Consider the following 19,267-nt stretch of genomic DNA (forward strand, 5'->3'; position numbering starts at 1 on the left):
TACTTCCTGGATGCAGAGAATTGGGTAAAAATGTAGGACTGCAATGGGTGAACAATTTCTTGGCAGCTTAGATTGCAGAATTAGCTCACTGTGGGGTCAGACGAGTATCAGTGAGGAGGATGTAGCAGAACGAATAGAAAAGTTATGGAAATTTGAGAAAAAACAGCATGGCTTTTCTGGTAGCATTACTGGATTAGATGTAATGTGAAATCTGCTTTTAGTGATTATTATTATGCAGCAAGATATAAGCCTTATTCTCCTTTTTCACTTTCCTTTTCTCAAGAGCATGATACTCTGTTTCTGCTGATGATACTTCATGATTTTCAGTACCAGTATGCTCCATTTTGTTACTTTTCAACATTGATACATAATCCTTTCCTTCAACAATTCAAAAATGTAATTATATTTAAGCTTGTTACTTTGCTGGAAAATAAGATCACCCATGTATAGCCACCATCAATTTCCTATTAATCAGGAAGTATGTAATTACAATTAACACCCTAAACAAATACAAATCGATAAAATAAAAATAAAATGCAAGGTTATTAATATTTTCTATTATACAAATCAATAAAATAAAAATAAATCACAAGGTTATTAATAAATTTCTATTGCCCTGTGAACTGTATAAATACCTGCACTATACAACACAGAAGTCTTTGTTAGAGTGGAGATTAGATGTCAGAAATGCTGGCACCCACTTTTTGTTCTAGGTTGGTCACAGTGTCTTTGTTACAGCAGAGGCCCAGTTTAACTTCCTCTGTGATTTAGATTTCTCACTGAATGTGATAAAAGTGTCCCCTGATTTACTTTGTCACAATTGCAAAGACATTCTAAAAGGGAGAAGGCACGTGGAAAGGGTGAAATGAACGTATTTTTTCAAAAGATGAAAGCAGAAAAAGGAAAATTAAAGCAGTATATGAAACTGGAAAACAAAACAGTGAGAAAATAACAAATGTAAGCACTGATGCCCTACCCGTTAAAAATATGCTGAATGAGAGGATGAGCTGTCTTCATATACACATCGTGATTGGTACATGACTCCCCAAAGACTTCATCAAAATAAAAAACATGCTGAAAAATAAACGTGATCTTTACATGAAAATGAATATGTTTCACTTCCCCTTCACCCCATTCAAAGGCAAATTTAAATAACAGAAGTCTTTCCAGTGACTTTGTATGGGTTTGGATCAGGTCCAAAACAATCTAGCACATTTAACATGCAGCATGACATATGTGGACCATTACAACTAACGAGGAGACTAAGGGTAGGAAAGGAAAAGGGAAACAAAGATGCCTTAATTTCCTATCATTTTGAAGCAGAACATACAACAGCTGTCTGAAAATAAAGGAAAAGAAAAAAATGAAAGGAAAAAAAATGTTAATTAAAAGAAACTCTCATCTGTTCCTGAAATGAATCAGCCTACAGTTGTATAGTAAGACTACAAGAGTAAGAAGAACTCAAAAATTAGCCCTCAGTTGTGACTGTCTCTGCTCTCCAGACTTAAAATCTTTTTCGTGCCAGAGAAGACAGAAGCAAAGCCGGATTGTATTATCTCAGAAGGGGGCAAAAAACTCCAAAACTTCCCACACTCTAGAGCTGACCCAAAGCAGCAGGGTCTCTAGAAAGACTGCAAGTGCATTCATTATGGGCTTCTCTGAGGTTAAGAATGGCATTTGTAGGGACAGTAACAAACACCACATTTTCAAAAGAGCCTCCATAGGCTGGCATTTAACATTGTGCTCTAACGATATACTGCAATGTAAATTAAGGTAGTAGATCCCTCTGAGTGACAGTTACTGTAATGATGCACAAACTAGCCACGCTAGCACGTGTGCAGGTTAAACTGGGAAGTCTCACAGGTCGCAAGCCTGCAGCTTGGTTCCCCTGGCCGTGGAGCTGGAGCGTGCCCCACCTCCCATCTGGTCTGCAGCCCTTGGCTTCCCATCTACAGGAGCTGGAGGCAGGGTGAGAGGCCAGATTTGGAAGCAGGGAAGTTCTCCTGGGTCCCTTGAAACAGAAAAGCCTTCACCACAGCGTACTTTTGTTCAGACTATATTGATTTATAGCAAAATGGCATTTGTTATTACTGAGAGAACAAAATTAGTTAGCAGTTATTTCAGCCCTGAGATACTAAGGCAATAAGCACTGCCTAGATGCCAAACACTGTTGCTCCCATTGAGGGAGTGGGGTGGAATTGCTGCATGTGTCACACCGTAAAAGGTGGTACATAAACCGGGCCTGACAGAGCTGCAAACTCATTTTTTACTGAATACTCTGAACAGTTGTTCCCAGGAGCCAGGCTGCAAAAATAACACCCAGTAGAGTGAGCACGGCTTGCTGCTCTCTAGAAATCGCTCTGTTCCTGGTGCTGTCAGTCAAAACTAGGAATTTGAGCTATGACAGCACAAGGTATTTGGGATTTGGAAACAAAGACCAGAGGGGAACTTAATTTTCAAAAGCATTTGAGAACAAAGAGAGGGAGGGGATGAGGGTATATGTGATTAATTTAAAACAGAATTACAGTGCAGAGATAGTGAAAAGGGAACTCCTCACTGAAGAGGAGACTCAGCAGCAGGCAATTCTCCTGCAGCAACAGCACGTAGCAGAGGGTTTTATTTCGCCACATGCAAAGAAAGCTGCAAGAGACGTGCTTTTGAGGGATTAAAATTCTGGGCTCAGGTTTTCTGCCACAGGCTGGCATAAGTCAGGAGCAATTCAAACATAGCGATGGGTAGGTGATAGAAGAGCCCACCACCCAGTTCAAGGCAAGAAACACCCTTTTCAATAAGGGGAAAGCCCTTTTCAGTTTCCCCTTATTGAAATTCCAAGTACAATCTGCTTTACCCCATCATGCAAGTGGCCCACAAACACAAAGTGCCGGTGGAGCGCGTTACCTGTAAGATATATTGGGTGAGATCAACTGCCTCCTTCTTCTCATGAAGAAGTAGGGTTTCTTTATCTTTCACCGTGATGATATTAACCTCCCCGCGTCGCTCCTCTCTTAGGCCTAGGGGACGTTTTCGGACACACACTCTGATTTTCTCACTCTCTGTCCATGGAGTCTCTTTCTCTGAGGTACTGGATCTACAACAAAATTGTAGTTTTGCACTTTAAAACCAGATATCAACAGAATCTAGAATATGCATAAATTTGAATTGATTTCTTAGCTTTACCATATAAAAGTTCCGTCTTTAAAGGCGTATCAGGAAAAGCTCTCACTGTTACCTGGTGAAGTTTCTGCTGGTTTTTTGCTAAATAGACTAATACCTCTTGTGCATTTCTGTTAAAAGAACAGTTGTGTTTATACAGCTACATTCCTAAGCTTGTTGCAGAACTGGCATGTTTTCAGTTGCCCACAAACATCTGATTCAAGCTGGCATAATATCGAAGTTAACTTAATGAAATTTAATCTTGATGAAATTATTTGCAGTCACGCATAGTCATTTATGTACAGATAAAAGTAGGAGCACATCTTGAGAGGGAAGTTGCATTATATTCAGTTACTTTTCCCCTAATACTCATTCTTTCTGTTTCACCCTGTCAAACAGGTTGTGAGTATATGGCTCAAAATAAGAAACGAGACAGTATCACTGTGTTCCTGCTCAGCTCAAAGACAATTTGAAATATTGATCTCTTCATTATCTCCCCTTTGGTCTTCTATCCAATTTGTTCCTTTTATCATAAAAAATTACATGGTTTCAAACCACAGGCAAAGTTCTCTTCTTGTGTTTTGGCAAGTCTACTTCAGCTCCCTTCCATACACCTTCGAAGCGTAAGGTCATTTAGTGTTTCGTTGGTTAACCTGCTGTGTAAAGCATTTTGCAACGCAGCATATGCAATATGCTTGAATTCAACCAAAACATATTCATTCTGCCTTTCTCTTTTTCCAGCTGTCTTCAGACAAGCGAGTAACAATTTTCAGCCTGGACTTGAACATTCGTTTGTTAGGAAAAAAGTCATTTTAATTGAGCCCTTAGTTGCCCCAAAGCAGTGTTTCTGCCACGCTATTCAAATGCCCTTCCAAAATCTCCTAACGTAGCAAAGGAAAACTAACATATAATAGCTGCCTGGTAAATGAAAACCAAAAATGCAGCAAGAGTACAAGTTACTAGATGTCTCATTACACCTACAAGCTCATAATATCATTCCTTTTCCATTGCATGACTCCCCAGAAGCATACAACATGCAGATATAAATCTTAAGATGTGGTCTTCAAAGACTACACACAAGAAATCTTTATGGTAACTGGAGTCCCATTAATTTTAGCATTGCTTTCCTATGCAGACCAGGATCATCAACTTAGATGGAAAATTCCTTCCCCTCAAAAGAAAGGCTATGATACTTGAAATAAGATGCTTCATAATTTAGTGAGAGCTTATGGATATCAGTAGGCACCAGATGTTGTCCATCAAAGGATCAGAGGCTCTGAAGTTTCATTCTCATGTCACCAGAGGCTGGACTTGGTGATCTCCAGAAAGAGCTGTCGTGTGGTTTTTTTTTTTTTTTTTTTTTTTTTTACTACGAGCATGAAGGAGAAAGGACAGATTGCAGTGCAGGATTTGGAGAAAAGAAATCATGAATGCTTGGAGGTTCTGTTTATGATAGGAGAGGCATAGATTCTTTCTACGAGGTACCTTTAATTGAATATATTTTGTATGGGAACAGAATGTATTTTAATTTTATATGATGAACCTCAAGTTTAGATTTGCTATTAACCTTTCTTAAAAACACTGTTATAAAATACAATTTCTACTTTATTATTATTATTAGAAAAAACAATAATCTCAAAACAGATCATTAAGAGATTGAACAATAGGTCAGAAGAATCACTGTGTCCTGTCTGCTACTGTCAAAATAAAGTTATTTGCTGTGGGCAAGTGAAAAATTATTAAACATATTATAAGAGCTCTTTATCTTTCCATAATCTAACATCATCAACCTATCAATCTACCAACATCAATCTAACACTGTTTTCCAGTGTTTCTTATAGATGAGACTAGACAGTGGCCAAATCACAAGGTGACTTGGGCATGGGTTCACTGAAGGAGTCGGGCACTTGCAAAACAGGAATCAGAAACCCAAGTGTCAGCAGCGTGGCCCCAGGCCTGGAATGCAGAACATGCACTCTGTGGTCAAAAGAGAAGGAACTCAGGCGTGTCAGGAGCAGGATGCAGAAAGCCCATGAGATGAGCCGTAACACTGGGCAGAGAAGAATGTGCTTAGGAAAAAAGAGAACAAGGGAAGAAAGTGAGAACAATGGAGAACATGACTCTATCACAGGATTCAAGATCTTGAACTCCTCTAGCTGAACAGAGAGGTTATATTTCATCACTTTTTACTTTCCAGCACCATGAATCCTGCCCTCTTTGTCCACTTTGCCTCAGCTTCCAGAGGAGACAGAGAACGCACTAAGATACCAATACATTCAGGAGGTTAGTGCGCTCCTCTGGAAGGTGGGAATGGTAGGAATTACTTCTTTCCAGCAAAGTGGAGTTATAAACCCAGATCTTTCATCTCACAGTTTAAGCACTCTTTCTAACCACTGTGCCACCTCAGTACTTTTCCACCGTGGTGACAGCATCTCTCTCTCTTTCTACACAAACCACTGCACAAAGTTATCATTTCAAACCCTGCCATAACGGCATGGCAACTAGATTCTGGTGGTATGGCTGCAGGGAGCTACGTGCTTCTGTTTGCTGAAGCAGAATCTTCAGAAGGCTCACTGCAGAAACAGCTAGTGCCTGGATCCCAGGCAACTTCCAAACAGAAGCCTGATGGTGCTCTGACATAGTGGTATATCCCTAGACATCTAAATAACCAATCCTGGGAGACACCTACTGAGTTCAGATGCTTTTGGATGTAGTGATAGCTGATTTGAGTCTTTTTAGATGATGTTTTTTAACTCAGGCAGTTTACACAGTGCTTATTCGCCCAGTATAAGCCAATAAAAGTTACTTCGTGCTTTAGATTTACCAGGGGTTCAGACAACAGTAGTCTCCCCCATTACCAAACACTGGAAAATGCACGAATGCTACAAATCCTGTGCTCATGGAGCAGCTGCAAGGCATCCCTCTCCCCGTGTCTGTATCCCAACCCAATTATACTCATTGGTTCTTTTTAAAGCTCCAGTTCAGAAATTTCTTAATGAACAAAGATAGTTCACAGCATGCATCATTTTTCCTGGGATAAACTTGATGAACTTACCAACAGGCAACACATGATTCTGAAAAAATAATATTCTGCAAAATAGTCTTAAGGAAAGAAAAACAGAAAGACTGGCCAAAGCACAAAGAAAACAAAGCCTTATATCCTGAAAGATAAGACTATTCTTAGACAATCTTGGTGAGCAGCAGCTGGTGAATTCAACTGATTCCTTCTACCAGACTTGGAGAGTTGCAAGTGCTTATTAATATCTCTCTGTAAAATTTTGTATTGCTCTGTACAGCTTTTGTAGTGGTAGTATTGGTTGTTCGGAAGCCATGAAGGCAGATTCTCATCCCCCGTGAAGAAAGAATTAATTATGACTAACTTGAAATACAGTAAAATAAAGGTAACTGATTATTACCTGATACAGGAATGAGGTAGTCCATAATTATACCCTGAAATGTGAGTTACTCTCTGGATGATGGGAGTTTCAGAATCCCCCAGGAGAGGAGCAATATCATCAGAAACTGTTGTACAGCTCAGTTCACTTTTCGTGCATATTCCAGGAGTATTTACATCTCTTCTGGTTAATCTGATCATCTCTGAATCATGTGGCTGAGTGTGTCCCAACAGCTCCACAAGACCGTTCTTCTCCTCATTGGCACTGAAATCAGATGGCCCATATGATTCCGGCTCAGAGTCTTTAACTGTTCCGTCATTTTCCTCAAAGAAGGACTCAAAACGCAGCTGTCTACGGGGACCTGATCTGGTCACCTGAGGCTGAATGAAAAGGCCACTTGGTTGGAAATCTTGCTTGCCCAAGTCTCTTACAGTTTCATCTTCTTGCATAATTTTGATTATTCTAATGAGCTGAAAGAGTCGTTTGCGATCATTCATGTCGTGTACCCCTAGTTTGGTATAATCTTTCATGGAAACCTTGGCAAGCTCATCAATCTTCTGAAGGCCAAAGGCAGCAAAATGGGGATAATATTTTTCAAGTTCTGCCTCACAAAGGCATTCATAAAGGCACGACGCCATCTTCAAGCTAATGTCTACAAGAAATCAAACAAGACAAATATTTGAGTTATATGAAACATCCCAGGGGACCAAGATACTAACGAAGAAACCACACACTTCCCCAGGTGCCATCACCTGCAGTTAGGTTAGAAGATCATTACAATACACTGGAACGCCAAACAATATAGAATAAAGCAATAATAAAGATAAACTAAATATGAAGCAAATATTTTACCTATGAAACTATTTTAAAATCATACATGACAATAATGGGTAAGAAACACATGCTGCAGTGTTACTTACTGCTGCAGAGCTCCTACACGCCTGATGTCTACTCAATGAATGCCGCAGCTACTGAAACCCGGTCCTCAAGCTTACAGAATGTAAAATGCCTAATTTTAGATACCCAATTTAATATCAGAGCACGTGGTCTAATGTGGTTCAGCTACCCCTGGTTAACTAATCAAAGGAGAAGAAACTGCATTTGTCATCACCTCATGTTGAAAAATGAGGATTGTTCATCTTATAGATGAACTATTGCAAAGTTGTAGTTTTGTTGTGTAACTTTCTTTTGTATTTCATGAATCTTGTGAGCATTTTCTAGGTGTTCTTGAACATTAGCTGAAACATTATGTGAAATCTGAAACACAGAATTTCTCTAAATCTATATATGCTACTGGAACGCCATGCTTGCATTCTTGGGAAACCCAAAAAAGCAACATGCATCACTGAAAGGTATGCCAAAAAACCCGCAGCTCCTTAACTCATGTCTCTCGAGCAATACATTGTGCAGCTGTCTCTATCCAGATGGATTAATATCTGCAGATATTTTTACTTGTACCATAAAATGGGAAAAGGATAGCCTCTCAAGTATCCGTTGCCCGCTGCCTTCTTATGTCTTTGTTTAGTCTAGGATCTTAGCAAACACAGATCTTTCTAACGTTTGAAAGTTACAGTGATAGTCAACAAAACCGATTTGTTTAATACTAAATATTTCCCCCTGTAATTCAAGGGAAGTTCTTTGGAATGATTTACAAGCATTTCTACAATAACATTTTAAAAGAAAATACGGCCACTAAATATCACCCCCAAATTTGATCCAATAGCATAAAAATTAGTTAACACATTAAGTTACAATAACAACAAAGGAAAAAAGATCCTATTAAAGTGCTGATTGTGTAGGATAATAGAGAGGCCAAAAGGTACAGTAGAGGACGTCTAAAGCAACTTGGAAGTTAAAGTCTAAGTTATGGAGAGTACTTAGCCGTAATGAAATTATATAATTCAGCAGTAACAAGCTTCAAGACAGAGCCAGAGGTGTGTAGGCAGACTTATTTAATATGTGAGAAACAAAGTTGTGTTTTTGCAATCGAAGGTATTTTTGCAGTGGAAAATTCCATGAACCTTGCATATTCAAAAGGGATTGTGCAGCACAGCAGTGGGGAGTCTGTTAAGCAGATAAGGGGAAGATCCCACTGTCCCAAAATAAGAAGGATAGCTAAGGAAAACAGGAGGAGCAGTACAAAATCAGTAAAAACAAAGGTCACGGGCCCTCTAGTCATGAGAGAAGAAGGAAAAAAAAGGAAAAGGAGAAATTAACAGGTGGTCAAATAAAATTGTACGTATGTGGTATAGAAAGGCGTTGAGAAGTTTGTGAACCTGCAGTACTCAGCCAGTGAGGAAACGGGAGGAATCAGGTGTTGGGCAGTAGGGAATAGAAGGTGATGATGAACTGTTACTGTGCGCTCCTGCTTGCAGGGCACCCGCCATGGCAATTGTGAATAAAATAGCTTCACAGAAGACCCAGTCTGAAGAAAATTATTGAGATTTTCCTCACAAATGCATATGTGATGTGACTCTGAGTCTTGAAGTAAAGCCATGCCACTGCTGAGATTATTAGATCCTAGGATTCTAGGGAAAATCAAAAATCAACAAATTTCTAGGGAAAATCAAAAATGACAGAGCAGAGTCTGTACGGATTCTTGGGTTTAACTTAGACACATGTACAAAGTCTTTCATAAGCATTCACAATTTCCCTAAGTTCTCTAACAGATAAACTCCACAGGAACTTCAGACTTCATTTCAGGGAGAGTTACGTTTTCGAAAAATGCCTGTCTTACATAAGGTAGTTCCAAATACAAAACCAGACCAGGTCCTGTCTGTATGCACTGCCATGGGAAAGCTCTTTTAGCATCTCCTTTCATCAAACAAAAGACAAATCTAAGACACCAATCTCCCTGTTAAAGATGAAAACAATCCAGCAGATTTGTCTATTCTCATTCTTGTATCTTAGATTATACTTACATCTTTACATATGCTTATGTTAAATACAGAGTGGCGAAAAACTAGTGCAAGAACTACTTCTGTATTAGCGTCTATTTGGATGATAACGTTGGGCACAGTTTTAAGAAGGAAAAAAAGGGAAAAAAAATGGAAACACTTCCCAAAAAAGAGCAACAGACATGGAGAGAGAATTAAGAATTTCAAACTCAAGGTTCTAACCAAAAATTAAACAAAATATATTTAAACAGCTAGAAATAACTGTGCAGCCAGACTTCCATTATCTGGGGTAACGAGGGACTAAGACTCTCAAAATATGGAAAATCCAAGTAATATAGATACTGCAGAACATACAAGGTTAATTCTGAGACACGTAAGCAGCTCAGTATGTCTTATCGATGGTCCTGAAAGTAATATAACTGCCTTGCTTCCCCAGATACAATAAATTCTGCTGGATCTAAGTGGTTCCAGGAGATAACTCCAGTGTCTCTTCATCCATAGAACAGCTATTACACAACCCAGGAAAAACTCAACATTGACTAATAAAGGAATAAAAAATTAATTAACTATGGAAAAAAATTAAGCCAAGGTCATGGCTCTAGCATTTCGGATTATTTCAAAGCTCAAAGTAGACTATTTTTAGAAAATTTAGTCTGGTTCACACAAGAAAGAATTCAGGGGAATTACAGTTGTCAGAACAGATGATCACAATGAAACCTTTCTGGCCTTCTAAACATCAGTGCTCTGAAAGAATGGGGTGCCTGTCTCCCCATAAAAAGAATACCTTGATTCGTCCAACATTGTAGATTGCGTCCGAAGACAGCGTTTCTAAAACTGACACATCATTTTTCACAATAACTTTGTAAAGAAGTAAGGGCAGTATTGGTATGTTTCCAAGAATCCTAAATTGTTAATGGTAACGCCATCTTCTGGCAAAAAGAGAGAAGACCTTTATTTTTCTACAGTGAGTAACAGCCAGCATTCTCTCAGCTAGTGTCAGGATCTAACTTAATTTGTACACGTGAGACAGCGCTGTTTTTTGGTGCAGAAAAACAGAACATTCTTCAAAGCGGTAGTTTAATATTAAAGCCCAGCTGAGTCTTGAAGCTCTGAGTCACTTCCCTGAAAATTGGACTAAGACAAAAGCCGAAGACTTCTTAAAGTAGTTGGAAGTGACAACTGTTTTGAGAAAAAAGGGAGTATGGAGGCATAATTCTCTGCAAGCACCCAGTTCTAAGGTCAGACAGGGGGAGGGACCAGTCAGCCCACCATCTTTGTGTGGCAAACCTGAGGCCTCTACAACTTACTTCTTTTGCAAAGAAGTTTTAGATAAATCTTGAAAGTCTGCTAGATGCTGGTAATAGATGAGTACTTATTGTAACAACGTGCTAGAATTTTATATAGAGGGACCAACTCAAAGCACAGAATAAGTTCATCAGAGAAGAACTGTTTCCGTGTTCTAAGGTTTTTAAAGGCTACAAAGATGGGGAACATGTCAAGTATAAATAGTGGAAACCAGTGATGACATTTTATGTATTGTGAAGGAAATCAATATACCACAAAATTATGCTCCAGGATCCGATCCACAATTTTAAAATGTTTTCAATTATTAATCAGCTTTTAGACAGATGTTTTCATTCTCAACACACTTTTCTAACTGGAGAAAAGGCTGGCCTTCAGATACTCACTCAGTGAGTGTCAGTCACTCTGCATAACATAAATCTCACAAAATCCCTACGTAAACTATATTAAGAATTAAGCAGCCTTAGGCCAATATACCTGGATCCTCATTAAACTCTGATATATTAAAGATCTCAGTGCACCGCTCACTTGAGTAACACTCACGTGCCCTGTTATCCCACTGTGGCTCACTCATATTTACCCAACAATTTTAGCTGACTTCCTCTGATACTCCTTATTGTCACCTCTGAAACATGGCACTACTATCACTATACCTCGATTTTAAACTAGGGAAATCAAGTCATGAACAAGTGAAGAAACCTTATGTGGCACTCCTAATCTTACAAATGTAAATTAATGCATCTATACATTTAATTCTGTAAGTAATCTAACATAATTATTCTAAACCATAAGCTGCAGTCTGATCATTAAATATTCTTATTAGAAACAATTCTCATGGATATTAGGTAATAATTGTGTAAATTGTGTATTGTGTAAATCACTCCAGTTTACAAACTGCATATAAAAAACAGATGTTACGAACTTCTAAAGATCTGTAAACACATGTAGCAGGTAGGTATGTTTCCTCTTCCAACCACAACTACACCAGGGTACGTTCTCATTACTTTAAAGCACATTACCCCAAACACGTCTTCAGGCGCTGTGCCAAGGTGTTCGCTGGTTTTTGAGGTACAGAGCAGAAGACCAGAAGGAAGCCAATTTTTACTGACAAACCTACAACAGAGAAAAGGGAGACTTATTAACTCATGTTACCAGTCATACACCGTTATTTTTTATTCATCTGAACATGAAGCTCTTTTGTATCTGTTATCCAAAGCGAAATCTGATTAAACCCTCCAGAAACAAATGGCTAATTTGCTTTTCCAGGGAACCACATCAAATGCTTTACCTTTAATCATTCTGATCCCACCCCTTGGATACTAAGGCATTCCTGTGAAGAAATCATGTTCACGGTGTGGTTGCACTTCTATAAGCACAAGCTCCACAGCAAGAGATAATCTCTACTGCAAAACAAGTTCGTAATTTTAGTTTAATTAAGTAGATAGGGAGCTATGAAGCTCCAATTCAAATATTTACAGATCACCGCTGCAGATCCATTCATCAGATCGCAGGATCATGCTACGGAAGCCCCTGAACACATACACAAAGAGGTAATAAATGTTCTGACATTAGTTGGAACAAGTGTTGTAGCAGTCTGTTTTGAAAATATGAGGAAGAAAGCTGAAAAATACCCATAGAAAACCACCTATAGCTTCCGTGTAATAAAAGTAGAAAGAAAGGAACACGTTCATTGTTAACTGACAGCTATTTTATAGTTGGACCGTGATGCAGGCCTTCTCCCAGCACCAACACTTCTTTCTTTGCTCCTGACATACCCGAGTTGCTTACTATAACTACGATTACAGAATCACAGAACGTTAGGGATTGGAAGGGACCTTGAAAGATCATCTAGTCCAATCCCCCTGCCGGAGCAGGAACACCTAAATCACGTCACACAGGAACACGTCCAGGAGGGTTTTGAATGTCTTCAGAGAAGGAGACTTCACAACTCCCCTGGGTAGGCTGTTCTAGTGCTCTGTCACTGTCACCGTAAAAAAGTTTTGTCTCATATTTAAGTGGAACCTCCTATGTTCCAGCTTGCACCCATTGCCCCTTGCCCTATCATTGGATGTCACAGAGAAGAGCCTGGCTCCATCCTCCTGACACTCGTCCTTTACATATTTATAAACATTAGTAAGGTCACCCCTCAGTCTCCTCTTTTCCAAGCTAAAGAGACTCAGCTCCCTCAGCCTTTCCTCGTAAAGGAGGTGCTCCACTCCCTTCATCATCCTCATGATGAAGACTGGAAAATGACAGGTCCGATGTTGTTGCTCCCAATCTTCCATAAGCAGAATGAGAACCATTATCAGCGTGCATAGAGTGACGGCGGGCACACCGTGTGGCCTGGGCAGAGCTGAGCGTGGGGCAACATGCCTGGCTGGATGGCACTCACCTCCTTGTGAACACAGCCCTTCTGTCCAAGCGCACAAGGTTCTTCTGCCTTTGGTTCTCTGTTGATCTCCTCCTGACCCAGAAAGCAGAGAAAGGTGAAGGTTGTGCAAAGCGGATTAATTTCAATGATATTTGAAACGGACTTAAAAATGACAACTAAATGAACTGTTTGTTTTGCAACGGAGCACTGAGATGCTAGTTACCGTTATCATTCTTCCACACTAAACATAGGCTGGTGAGCTCAGCAGGAGCGGCTCCATCCTGCAGCTGATCCCGACAACTGGTCCCAGCAGCAGCTGCAGGGGAAGGGGAAGCGTCCAATACTCAGCCACACGCCCAGAAAATCAGCAGGCAGCTATATCGGGGTGCTGATTATTTGAAAACTGCGCCCCAGCCTCTCTTGCCGGCAGGGTTTAACAGCTGGCTTCTAACATTTATTTTATAATTAGAGCCCAACGAGCTGCCGCGCGTCGGGGGTTACGCTTCAGGACTCGGAGGGGCCGCATTTAGCCCCGGGGCTCGGTCCCGGATGAACTTTTACCGTTTTCTTCCCAGTTTGGCCCCCGAGAGAAGCCTCCGCGCCTCCCCACGCGTTCAGCTGAGAGAAAACCCGCCCGGAGCCCGCCGGGGCCGTGCTGCCCGGTGTCCGTACGCACCCCGCAGCGCCGGGCCGGGCACCGCCACCCCCCACCCTCGGTCCCCTCAGCGGGAGCGGAGGCTCCGGGAGCGGCGCCCAGGCCGCGTCTCCATGGCAACAACGCCTCGCCCGCTTCAAACGGTGGCGCGCGCGGCTCGCTAGGGAGGAACCAATCAGACGGAGGGAGGCGGGGTTAAGGGACAAGAGAAGGGAGAGAAGGCGCTGCGATTGGTTGAAGGGGCTGTCAGTCGCGCGTTGGTCCCGCCTCCTCTTTTCCCGATCCGGAAGCGAAGGTGAGGGCAGGGAGTGGGGCGTGCGCCGCGCTCAGGGGTCCGGGGGGAACCGCGGGGGGCTGCGGGGGGGTTCCGGGGTCGGCGGGGTCCCCAGCCCCAGCCCGGGGGCCCCGGGGGCGGAGCCCCGGCGTTATCTGTGCACGGAGCCCGTGGGCTTCTGCAGCGAAAACCAGGGCGTTAAATGTCTGGCTTTCCTGGTTCTTCATCATTTTCTGTCCCTGCAGTGTGCTGTGTAATGTATCAGCTGTAAAGAAACAGCACACAGGTCACATTTCGTGCCTCTTAATGCATATATATATATATATATATTTTAGGGTTTTTATGTAGGCTCCTCCTTCCCAATTTGAAAAGGAAAGGGCTCCATTTTCACACCTCGCAGGTTGTTATTAAGACAGGGTTTAATTGCACGGTAGCTGCGAAGGGATGGACTTCTATCCCGACCTGCCCGAGCCCCACGTCATTTCTGCTTGCCCCCTGCAGGGAGCGGGGACATGGCGGTCAGAGCCTGTGGCTTGATCATCTACAGGAGGCTGCAGCCAGCGGCGTCCTCCAAGGCCGCTGACGGCATCGAATACCTCCTCCTGCAGACGTCTTACGGGACCCACCACTGGACGCCACCCAAAGGTGATGTTTGTTCCGATAACCCACTGCTGTGCCATTCGCGTCAGGAGCAGGGGAGATTGCAGCCTGAGGTCTGCTGGGTGCTGCTGAGGTCAGCTCTGGGGGCAGGTATCAGCTGGCAGTAGCAGCTGATAGTGCCTTTTGGGCAGCTGGAAGGGGAGCTGTGTGGCAGAGCCGGTATTGGGTAGTACGCTGTCCCAGCCCTGGTACTGGGAGCAGCACAATGGGGATATTTCAGGTTCGTTGTAGATCTCCCTAGATGCTTTTTCTTATCCTCTGCGATTTCTTTCCGCTAATTTGTATTTCTGATTTTACAAAGTAGTGTTCTTAAAGCATAGCACGTGAGCAGTTTGTAAACAGGAGTTTGTAAATTGGAAAAAAAAAAAAGAAAATAAAAAGCTAGTAACAAAATCAGCTGTGCTCTCCTATCAATGGAAAGAACAGAACTTTCCAAACCTCTCCCTCCCTCCACTTCACCAAAAGCCTGGTGGAGAAGAGTTTGAGTTTGCAGCCTTTGGAAAGCAAAAAACCATGAGCTGGGACATGACTGTTGTGAGACGAGAGATCCATGCGGAAAGGTTCACTGGGAACACAGTAATTCAGGACAAGCCAGCACAATAGCAAGTGAAATGACTCAGGTATGTGTCTCACACACTCAGATCATATCGTTAAAGGTTTTGTAGATCAGAAACCACAATCTGATGGCAGCCTTTACTAGTAGCTTGGTACAGATCTGAGGGCAATAAATGGAGGTGCTATTACATTATATATTCTCTGCAATTTGAGTGGTCTTCAAAGGCAGCCCCAGGCTATGTGGTGCAATAATATAACTTGTATGCGGTGCAGACCTAGATTTAATGTGGCAGGAGCCAGAATGAGAACTTATAATCACCTCTCCTGGAGCACACAGGAGGCAAGCCCACTTAGAGCTACAGCTATACTTTGGTATTTTCGAAGTTCCCTCAGCACCTCCAGCCTTTATGGGATTAAACTGTATTGCTTGGGTCCCCCCTATACGAACTTCATCAGCCTGATCCCTGTTCCTAGAACTGTGACTGCGCAAATCGAGTCTGATGGGCAGGGGATGCAGGGCTTGTTTACTAGTGCAAATGACTTTGAGGAGCTGGAACGTGGTGTGATGTGCTGCCAGTGGTCCTTTTTGTTCCTGGTGGGTAGAGTGTATTGCACAAAGTGGAAACTTACTGAGCTTACACTTGAGGTTAGCAACAGTCAGTGGGGTGAGGTGATTGCCTCTCCCTGTGCTGGTAGGCAGGAGGTAGCATTTGTGTCCTGTGGGTTGAAACTGAACCCTGGTCTCCAGCTTTTTTGCTACCTCAGCTCATTGCATGTTTGGTAACTGGATCATGATTATCATAGAAGGAACTGGTTACTGACTGTTGGTGGATGTTCTTTGGGCATTTACTGTGGATGCTATAAAAGGAATCCAGCTGTTCGAGGCCGGGTGAATTCTGTTGCTCAAAGTCCCAGCTCTGTATATGTACAAGATGAAAATAAGTTTATCCTCAAAAAGGAGATAGCTTGACTTGCAGTGCTGAGAAAATATTTCTACTTAAAGCCTCAGCATATTTGATCTCAAATATCTAAGACATCAGATGCTGTTTTCTGCACAGTTGCTTTTTGAAATAGAAGTGTATTTTGCATTTGAGATGATGTCACGTTGTAAGAGGGTGGTTAAGCTTCTGATACACAAAGAAGTGAGTGAGACCTGTTGGCAGAGCAACATGAGCTCCACACGTACCCCACTTGTAGTACTAAAGGGTTGCTTTGGGTACCTGGGACCTGAGAGAATACTCATTTCTGTGATGAAATTGTGGCTATTTGCAGACACCTAAGTAGAAAACAGAGCGACACCAGGGGCAAAATAAAGCTTAAACACCACTCCCCGCCCCTTTTTTTGAAGCCTCCCAACTCCTGTTAAGTAGCTTTTTTGAGATCTTGCTTGGCTTGTTCTATTTATGGTCTTGTCTGGATCTTTCATGAGAAAACCAAATCTGACATTTCTCAACAAAAGTACAAACAGCTGGGGAAATGTTATATTTATCCTTTGTTTGTAATGGCACCTCTCATTCTAAGCAACATGAAACAAATAGGGTGTCCGAGAAGACCAGCTGTCGACAGGGCTAGCATTTAGGTGTGCTGTATTTCAGAGGGGAATATGTGAGAGAAATTAAAAATACCCGTAACTGCTGCATATCTCAGCGCAGGAGAAAATATTGGTGGTCTCTTTCACGTGATAACTGCATCCATATGATTCTGGGGTGGCTCAGGGTTCATAAGCATCTGATCTACCATTGAGGTGCAGCCACCTTTTAACTGTGTGCTTGGAGAAGCTTTTTTTTAATCCCCTGTGTGATTCATTCTGCTTTTCCAGTTGAAGTGATTTCATGATTGACTTCGTGGTGGTTTAGGATGTGCTGGAACAAGCAGGAATTGCAGGAAGCTACTTTGGTTCTGTTTGGCAACTTTCACAGTTTTTTTTTTTTTTTAATATAAAAATATGTTGAAACTTTTCGTAGTGCTTAAAATCACAGATCACAGAATGTTAGGGACCTTGAAAGATCATCTAGTCCAATTCTCCTACCAGCGCAGGAACACCTAGATCACGTCACAGTGGAACACGTCCAGGCAGGTTTTAAATGTCTCTAGATAAGGAGACTTCACAGCCTCCCTGGGCAACCTGTTCCAGTGTTTTGTCACCTTCATAATATTGTCCTAAGCTGTGAATCAAGTGATGGAAAGCTTTTTTTTTTTCTTTTTTCTGAAACCCATCTTTCAATTGGCGTTTATTGGTGTGTGGTCCCATTGTTTCTGTGCTGTTGGCATGAGTAAGTGTTTTGCAGAACTGAGCCTTAAGCTTCTCTGGGAGGGAAGGGTTGAGAGAGAGCTAAGACTCTTGCAGATCTGCAGTCCTCTCTCTTAGTGGCTAAAGGAAAAGTATTCCTAAGGTGCTCAGTCCTTAGCCTGAAGTGTGATCTAAGGTGGAGCATTACAGGTACAGAGTGCTTCAGAAGACAAGTGGAGGGCTGGGAAGATTTCTCGTGCTAACAGGCCACTGATAATTTCAGAAAATGCAGTGTAAACAAGCATAAATGGCACAAAAGAGAAATCAAGAGAGGAATGTTTGACAAGCAATCTCTGTTCTCCATTTTCAGTTCCGTATCAGCTATGGAGTCCTCCCAATGTTTCCTAGTTGTCAACTACATAAACAAAGTCTGAGTTTCCACCTTGGAGACTTACATTTTCACATTCTTGACAGGCCACGTGGACCCAGGAGAGGATGACCTGCAGACAGCCTTCCGGGAAACGCAGGAGGAGGCAGGTCTTCAGGCCAGCCAGCTCACCCTTGTGGAGGGGTACAAGAAAGAACTGCACTATCCTGTCCGTGGCAAACCCAAGACTGTTGTTTACTGGCTGGCAGAGGTGAAGGATTGTAACACGGAAATCAAGCTCTCGGAGGAGCACCAAGCTTTCCGCTGGCTGAAGCTGGAAGATGCTTGCAAATTTGCTGAATATGAGGACATGCAAGCAACGCTGAAAGATGTGCATCAGTTTCTCTGCTCTAAGGAATAAATACTTTTGTGAAGGATAAGGGGGCTTTTTGAAGGACACGGCCTGATTTTAATTTTGGCTGCAGAAATAGAGATTTCCTTTTCTAAATCTGTACAAATTCAGTAAAGATACTTGGAGCTTTTAAATAATTTGCACTTTTTTTCTCCCCTAACTAATGGAAAAAAGGCATGGTCTGACTGAACCAGGAGCCAGAGATGTCTGAATTGAAACCCAGAACTAACAAAGGCTTCCTGTGTTCCTGTCTTTTTCTTTTTTTATTTTTTCTTGAAGTGGTGAGCAGTCATGAATCTCTTTGAAAATCAAACACTTGATATTTCTTGACTTGCTGGTGCAGATCTATAGCGTTGTAAAAATGAGCATATGGAGATTTTTAATAACAAAATGCGTACTGCAGAAGTTGCACCTTGCATTTCAGATGGGGCAGCAGTAGTTCTGTTCCCAAACTCCTCCACTGATATGCTGTGATTGCTTGTCAAATCATTTCAGGTCTTGTTTGTTTGTATCATGAATTTATGTACATCACTAATGCACCGTTATGAAAATAGTTGCCATCCAAGGAGTCTTAATAAACTGTTGACATACAATATTTAAATGGTAAATTTGAAGTTCTTTTTTTATCTCTTTCTTTGTGCTCTGTAACAGACACCTTGGCCATACATTATTCAAGGGGTTGGGACTGGGAGACCTATGGCTGCCTAATGCAGCTTTTTTTTCCACAAAATATCTAAACTAATGTGCAACCTTGCATCTCTTTGACAGCATCGGTGTTTCTGGGGCTGCAGGCTGTGTCCACCTGTGGGCAGCAGGGCCATGTGCACTGCCAGTGCTGAGCTGTGAATACCCACGTTGGATGACTACATGATGTGGTGGGACTGATTGCTGCATCTTCACCTGCGTCATCTTTCCTGTGAATCTCTTTTGTCATTGACATCAGTGAGAAGTGATGTTGTTAGCATGTTGTATACTCATGAATGTGCTGTTAGTAAT

The 19,267-nt window shown here is 41.9% G+C and overlaps 2 protein-coding genes across 5 annotated transcripts in view; one reads left to right on the forward strand and one right to left on the reverse strand.

Moving 5' to 3' along the window:
• Nucleotides 1-13,918, reverse strand: part of KIF24 (kinesin family member 24) — a 34,756-nt gene extending 20,838 nt beyond the window's left edge. Inside the window, exons 1-7 of one of the 2 annotated variants that reach the window (XM_050716273.1) lie at nucleotides 13,795-13,901; nucleotides 13,342-13,434; nucleotides 13,140-13,211; nucleotides 11,767-11,860; nucleotides 6,570-7,200; nucleotides 2,899-3,088; nucleotides 977-1,074 (exon numbers count right to left, since the gene is read on the reverse strand). In XM_050716273.1, the coding sequence (XP_050572230.1) occupies nucleotides 977-1,074; nucleotides 2,899-3,088; nucleotides 6,570-7,186 (905 nt within the window). In that variant the 5' untranslated portion in view covers nucleotides 7,187-7,200; nucleotides 11,767-11,860; nucleotides 13,140-13,211; nucleotides 13,342-13,434; nucleotides 13,795-13,901. Of the gene's footprint in view, nucleotides 1-976; nucleotides 1,075-2,898; nucleotides 3,089-6,569; nucleotides 7,201-11,766; nucleotides 11,861-13,139; nucleotides 13,212-13,341 lie in introns of both variants that reach the window. The other variant, XM_035565910.2, reaches the window with a different exon arrangement.
• Nucleotides 13,919-14,015: 97 nt separating this feature from the next.
• Nucleotides 14,016-18,866, forward strand: NUDT2 (nudix hydrolase 2). Of its 3 annotated transcripts, none has more exons than XM_050716313.1 (3): nucleotides 14,016-14,068; nucleotides 14,549-14,692; nucleotides 17,967-18,866. In XM_050716313.1, the coding sequence occupies exons 2-3, from the start codon at nucleotides 14,560-14,562 to the stop codon at nucleotides 18,278-18,280; spliced, it is 447 nt and encodes a 148-aa protein (XP_050572270.1). In that variant the 5' UTR covers nucleotides 14,016-14,068; nucleotides 14,549-14,559; the 3' UTR covers nucleotides 18,281-18,866. The 3 variants fall into 3 exon arrangements, with proteins under 3 accessions (XP_050572270.1, XP_050572272.1, XP_035421801.1); XM_050716315.1 differs by lacking the exon at nucleotides 14,016-14,068 and adding an exon at nucleotides 14,091-14,105; XM_035565908.2 differs by lacking the exon at nucleotides 14,016-14,068 and adding an exon at nucleotides 14,337-14,447.
• Nucleotides 18,867-19,267: the final 401 nt, after the last annotated feature.

The sequence above is a fragment of the Cygnus atratus genome, chromosome Z, assembly GCF_013377495.2.
Source record: "Cygnus atratus isolate AKBS03 ecotype Queensland, Australia chromosome Z, CAtr_DNAZoo_HiC_assembly, whole genome shotgun sequence".
NCBI classification, from domain to species: Eukaryota; Metazoa; Chordata; class Aves; order Anseriformes; family Anatidae; genus Cygnus; species Cygnus atratus.

Bases quoted from the DNA above. Each gene is read 5' to 3' on its own strand.
- NUDT2 (XM_050716313.1), top strand. From the start codon at position 14,560: ATGGCGGTCAGAGCCTGTGGCTTGATCATCTACAGGAGGCTGCAGCCA. The intron at 14,693-17,966 runs GTGATGTTTGTT...CATTCTTGACAG, and splicing joins CCACTGGACGCCACCCAAAG to GCCACGTGGACCCAGGAGAG.